Genomic DNA, 6,158 nt, shown 5'->3' with positions numbered 1-6,158 from the left:
TTATTTCTGGCAGCCAGGAACCCAGTGGTTCAGCCTCTTCCACAATGCTCTCATCACCTCACGATTTCTCAGACTGTAAATCAAAGGGTTGAGCATGGGTGTGAGGATTGTGTAGAAGAGGGAGACTACCTTGTCATGACCAGGAGCTCGATAGTGCTTGGGCCTCAGGTAGATGAACATGGCTGCCCCATAAAAGAGAGAGACAGCTGCCAGATGGGATGAGCAGGTGGTCAGAGCCTTTTGACGTGCCTGGGTAGAATTCATGTTGATCACAGCTTTCAGGATTTTGGCATAGGAAGCCACAATTATGGAGAAAGGGAGGAGGAGCATGAAGACACAGCAAGAAAAGAGTAGAGTATCAGAGAGGGATGTGTCAACACAAGCCAGCTTCAACAAAGCTAGCACCTCACAGAAAAAGTGATCCACCTCTCGAGAACCACAGTAGGGGAAAGTCATGGCTACCACTACCTGAATTAACCCATCTAGGGTTCCAAAGGCCCAGGAGCTAGCAACAATCTGAATGCACACCCATTGGTTCATAAGGACATGGTAGCGTAGAGGGTGATTGATGGCCACATAGCGATCATAAGCCATGAGGCCCAGTAGAAGGCCCTCAGAGCCAACTAGGGTAACAAAGAAGCCAATCTGCAGCCCACATTCAATAAAAGAAATGGACTTTCTGTCACGTATAAAATTGTCGGCCATCTTGGGTACAGTGGTGCAGATCAGAGTGAGGTCCATGAGGGAGAGGTGGCTAAGGAAAAAGTACATGGGAGTATGCAGCTGGGCATCACTATAGATCAGGAAGAGAAGGAGGATATTCCCAGCCAAGGCCACTGTGAAGACCACCAGGATGGCAGAAAAAAGGATGAGATCAGTTTGGTTGTGTGAGAAGATGCCCAAGAGGATGAAGTCATCTAAAGTTGAATGGTTCAACCATGGCTCCATAATTCTACCATTCAAGATCACCTAGAGAAAGAAACAGATGTATTCTGAGGTTTAGTGATTTCCCTAGATATGCCCTTATCCATCTATCCAGGCAGCTAGGTGAAAAAGTGCTAGATAGAATGCTGGGATTAGAGTCAGGAAGACTTGAGTACAAATCCTGACTTAGACACTTAGCTGTGTGACCTTGGGTAAATCACTTAACTCTCTGCACCTTCATTTCATTATCTGTAAAAATGATGGTATTGGATTCATTGGTTCTAAGTTACCTTCCATCTCTAAATCTATGATCCTAGGATCCTATCCATCGTTACAGCAATCAGCTCTCAATCAGTTGCTGCTTTTGTGGTTATTCCAGTGTAACAGCATACACTGTTGGGCCACACAAATGATTTTTTAAAATCTCCCTCTGCCACCCCCATACAACCAGGGATATAACCACATGGCTCAGAGGACCTTGAAACATTTATGTATCTTTTTTTTTTGTTTCTGCCTTTAATAAAACAGTGAAAATTAAACTAACTAGTGATTGAAGGTTAACCAATTTTTAAGGGATAAAAAGTCAGTATGAGTTTATATAATATACATAGAAATAAAAGCCACATCAAGAAGTGTGAGTTGACTTTAAAGAACAATAGGAAATCTATAGAATCACAGATTCAACGTTACAAGGATCCTCAGAGGCCATCTAGACTAACACCTCCATTTTACAGAAGAGGAAATTCAATCCCAGAGAGGTTCAGTGACTTGCCCAAGTTACATAGATGGAAATTATGCTCCAGTTCTCATTGTATCAGGCAAAAGAAATATGACTGTTCCATTATGAGATGGAAATTGGGGAAACTAATAATCTAAAAATGCTACCTGAGAAGACATGTTGGAGAAAACTGATACAGAGTAGAGTCACAGAACCAAGAGAACAATTTACATAGTGTAATGGGAATGCAAATTTGGAAGATCTTCCCTGCCCCTAGGCTAAAATGCACCTGAAGCCTGGGGAGGGAGGCTTGTTTTCAGTAGATACTTCTTGATTGGCCAGTGAGTCAATAAGGCTGTTACATTCTCTGAGCCAGGAGAAGGCTATATAAGCCCCGATGTGTAGCTTTGTTTTGGGACTCACTTTGCGAAGTGTTCTGTGATTTGATCTGAATTCTGGGAAGCCTTTGTTGAGAGTCCCCCGGCTTTGAAAAACCCAGATGTTGATTGGGTATGGATGTAATGGCTGGACAGTTTGGAAAGCTGTCTATTTGATCTGTTTCTGTCTTGATAATTCTGCCTGTATACTTTGAAGTTCGGGGTGCTGACCTTTTTGCCCTGAACAAGGTAAACGATATATGGTCTGACTGATTAAAGTAAGCTTGTTAACCCATTTTGAGTTGCTTTCCTTTATCAAAGCAGATCCAAGAACCTGTATTGGCGGCAAACCCTGAGGACGCTTGGGGTGCTTGCTGCTACACATAGCAACAACAATACTGTGAAGACAAGCAACTTTGAAAGATTTAAGTACCCACCTCCAGACTGAGAGAAGGACTTAAAAGTACAAAATAAGACATGGGAGGGAGGGGGAGGGATGACATGACTAATGCAGGAATTTGTTGTGCTTGACTATTCATATTTGGGGTTTTTTTAGCTTTCATTTAGTATTTTATTTTTCCCCATTTACATGTAAAAACAATTTTAATATTCATTTTTAAAACTTTAAGTACCAAATTCTCTTCTTTCTTCCTTCCCCTCCATTGAGAAAGCAGGCAATTCAATGTAAATTATATATGTATAGTCATGCAAAATATATCCATAACAGTCATGTTGTGAAGGAAAACATGCACAAAAAAAACTCAAGAAAAATAAAGTAAAAAAAAAAACTATGCTTCAATCTGTATTCAGACACCATTAGTTCTTTCTCTGGGGATAGACTATTCATATTTGTAATAGAGATTCCACCACTACCACCACCACCCTCCACAGTGGAGGAGGTGAAGAGATAGGAGGGAAATAAAATAGTTTATTGACTGAAAACATTTTAAGTCAAAAAAGGAAAAAAGGTGGAAAAAAAAACTAAGATTCTTAAGACTGTATCTCTTTGGCACCAACAGTTGTACTTTATGACCAAATTGATTATTCTAATGATCATTAAAGTCAAGCTTCTAATTATTAAATGTAATCCAGGCATCCTAATAATGGAAGAAGGGATTACTGTCCAGTTATTTAAGTCTTTAAAACCAAGATGGCATGAGGTCCAAGTTCCATCATTTGCTGAATGATTATCAAGCTTATAAGAGAAATGACGTAGATCTAGACTAAATTTCAAGGAGACTGTGGTTTAATAAAATGAGACTTAAACTAGAATCAGAAGTCCTGTTTTTTAGTCCTAGCTCTGCTAGATGTGTTATTGAGCCACTCATTTTATGAGTGAACTATATGATAGAATTTAGTTCCATCATTAGTAAAACTGGGAAAGAAGAACTATAAATTAGTATTTTCCCTGCATATATATACATATATATGAAACATATATGCATATATGTATTATACACATTTTTTAATTTCTGAAGTCATAACAGGGTCAGGTGCCACATTTTGTTCAACTTGGAGTTCTACAACTCTAGAAAAGGACTAACCAAAATCTTATCTTGAAAAAAAAAGAGTTCAGATTAAGATTTTAAAAATTACAGAATAATAATTTTAAACTAGGTCCTTCCTGAACTTTTGAGAATCCCTTCCCAGATTTAGATCTCCCTTCTTGTCATGAAGGGGAAACATATTTTCCCACCACAATAGAAATATCCCTTCACAAATTTCACAAATGTTCCTTAAAATAAGCTAGCTTAATTAATTAATTCTAGAATAAAAGGAAATAATTCTTTCATGGAGATTGCATTGTCTAATGGAAAATAGAGTGACCTGTAGTGGCCTTGTGGTCTTTTCACTTCTCTCAGCTTCAGTTATCTCATCTGTAAAATAAGAGGGTAGCAAGATTATCTAAAAGGGCCATTCCAGTTCTATGATTCAACCTTATCAAGAACATGTATTGTCCCAATAGCTGTGCTAGGCTGAAAATAGAAACAGAAGATGAGTTTAGAGTTTAGAGAAGTTCATATACTTTAGATTCAAAATGTGCATTAAAGGTAAATAAGGAATGTTTGGGGGTACAGCCCTATAGCCTTAAGGAGGATCAGAGAAAGTAAATACTATGCTCTCCCATAACACATCCTGATCTGTCTTCTCCAGTGACCAGACAAGGTTTTCTCATTGACCAAATAAAATAGGATGATCCAGAAAATTCAAGTGAACCAAGACCTGAGACCAAAATTAAATAAAGTAAAGGAGAGAGGAGTAGGAGGGAGGGGGTGAGGCACAGAGTGAGAGAGGCAGAGGCAGAGAGGTAGAGACAGAGAGATAGAGACATTACATTACAATCTCTCCAATCTGTCTACAAAATTTGAAGCCATTTCTGTTTAAAGCAGCCACCTCATGTCAAACATATAAAAACCAAAGCAAAACAGCCTCATCTGGTAGAAAGAGCGAGAGATTTATTTAGTCCAGGAGTGGGGAACCTGTGACCTTGAGGCCACATATGGCCCTCTAGGTCCTCAAGTGTGGCCCTATTACCAAATACAAACTTCACAGAACAAAACTCTTATTAAAAGGATTTGTTCTGTAAAACTTAGACTCAGTCAAAAGGCCGCACCTGAGGACCTAGAAGGCCACATAGGGCCTCTAAGCCACAGGTTCCCCACTCCTGATTTTTAGTCCCTGATTATGCAGAAGAGTCTTCTTCCCATGCTCCTAATTTCCATAAAAATCAGCTCTCTGGTGACTGGGTAACAAGGCATTGAGAGCAAATGACTGAGACTGTGAACGAGGAAGGATGGTAACAAAATTATTGTGTCAAACAAATAGACCCTAAAGAGTGGACAACTTGTTGGCACCAGAGCAGAGAAGCAAGCCCAGGCAGCCAGACCAGAGAGGAATACAGGAGAAAGACCATAGGGATAGTGCAGCATGTTAGGTGAAGGTCACCATGAACATGCATTCTCCCTCTCTCTTCAGATGTGCTGGAATCACTAGGTGAGAACTGGGAGCCCTAAGCACTGTCAGTGAGAAAAACACTGTGTCTGCCCCAAGAGAAACTCCTTCTGCCATTCTGCATAAATGACAAGCTTGAAGCTTGAGTTCCTGGGACTCTGGGTCTTAGGAAGAGCTGGAGTGTGAATGTAAATGAGATGATCCTTTCTCTTTGAGATTTTAACTATGGAGTGAAGAGAGGACTTCCCTAACCAAAGCATTCAGATATCCTAATTACAGGTGCAGAAGAGAATGAGAAAGAGGAGTTCAGACCACACTAGTCCAGATGGAATGCCACCTACTTAACCATCTCCTGGACACTATATTTCCTCTGGCAAAAGTATAATGATGAAGCTCTGACTGGAAGTAAAGACAGCTGACTTTTTACCTGAGTGTTTTAATATTGGGTCTGTTGAATCCTAATTTCTTGCTGCATTACACTATACTGTAAAATGAGCATGTTTTGCTTTTTAGATCACATCATGTTGTCAGAAGATAACAATCCTAATGAGATGGGGGCATAATGAAATTGCTGGTGATAGATTTATAAAATATTTTGTGTGGAGATTTTTACTTTAAACCTTAGTTCAAGCCAAGAACAACCTGGGACAGAGCATGGGGCAGCTGCATCTGCTTTTAGCAACATTTTCTAAACTGTCAACAGCTACAACTTCAGGTCCTGTCCTTCCCACTTCTGTACAAATGGACTTCCCTATACTACTTTGCCCTGGAAATCTGGAAATTCTAGATCCTGTATTCTCTGCATGATCTGGATCAAGCCATATCTCTTCTTAGGACTTTAATTTCATCATCTATATAACAGAAAGAATAGAGAATGCCTAAGATCTTTTCCATCATTTAAAAAAAAAGTCATCAATCTCTAAAGGTCAGGCTCATTTTCTTTTTTCACCAAGACTTTGGAGAAGCTGGAGATGAGTTGGAAACACAGTCCAAGGAGCTATAACTATGGCTGGCAGACTAGTGGCTCTGAAAGGCGATACAGACAACTACACCAGTCATCAGACCCTAACGTTGTGTATGTCGAGGATGCCTGCAAAAATAATGGAAGAGAAGGAAAAAGCACAAAAGATATTGGTGTCTACTGGAGACCAGACAATGCCCTAAACATAAATGGTACACATTCTAGA

General features: G+C 39.7%; 1 protein-coding gene across 1 annotated transcript; it reads right to left on the bottom strand.

Moving 5' to 3' along the window:
• LOC138142156 (olfactory receptor 2V1-like) lies at positions 1-1,384 on the bottom strand. The gene has a single exon (XM_069063133.1). The coding sequence runs from the start codon at positions 946-948 to the stop codon at positions 1-3; it is 948 nt and encodes a 315-aa protein (XP_068919234.1). The 5' UTR covers positions 949-1,384.
• Positions 1,385-6,158: the final 4,774 nt, after the last annotated feature.

This window comes from Petaurus breviceps, unplaced genomic scaffold (assembly GCF_028583685.1).
Source record: "Petaurus breviceps papuanus isolate PSGF00001 unplaced genomic scaffold, PetGlider_PUasm1.0 90537, whole genome shotgun sequence".
In the NCBI taxonomy this organism is placed as follows: Eukaryota; Metazoa; Chordata; class Mammalia; order Diprotodontia; family Petauridae; genus Petaurus; species Petaurus breviceps.
The sequence above is the reverse complement of the archived record's forward strand: the minus strand, read 5'-3'. Positions and strand labels throughout refer to the sequence as shown.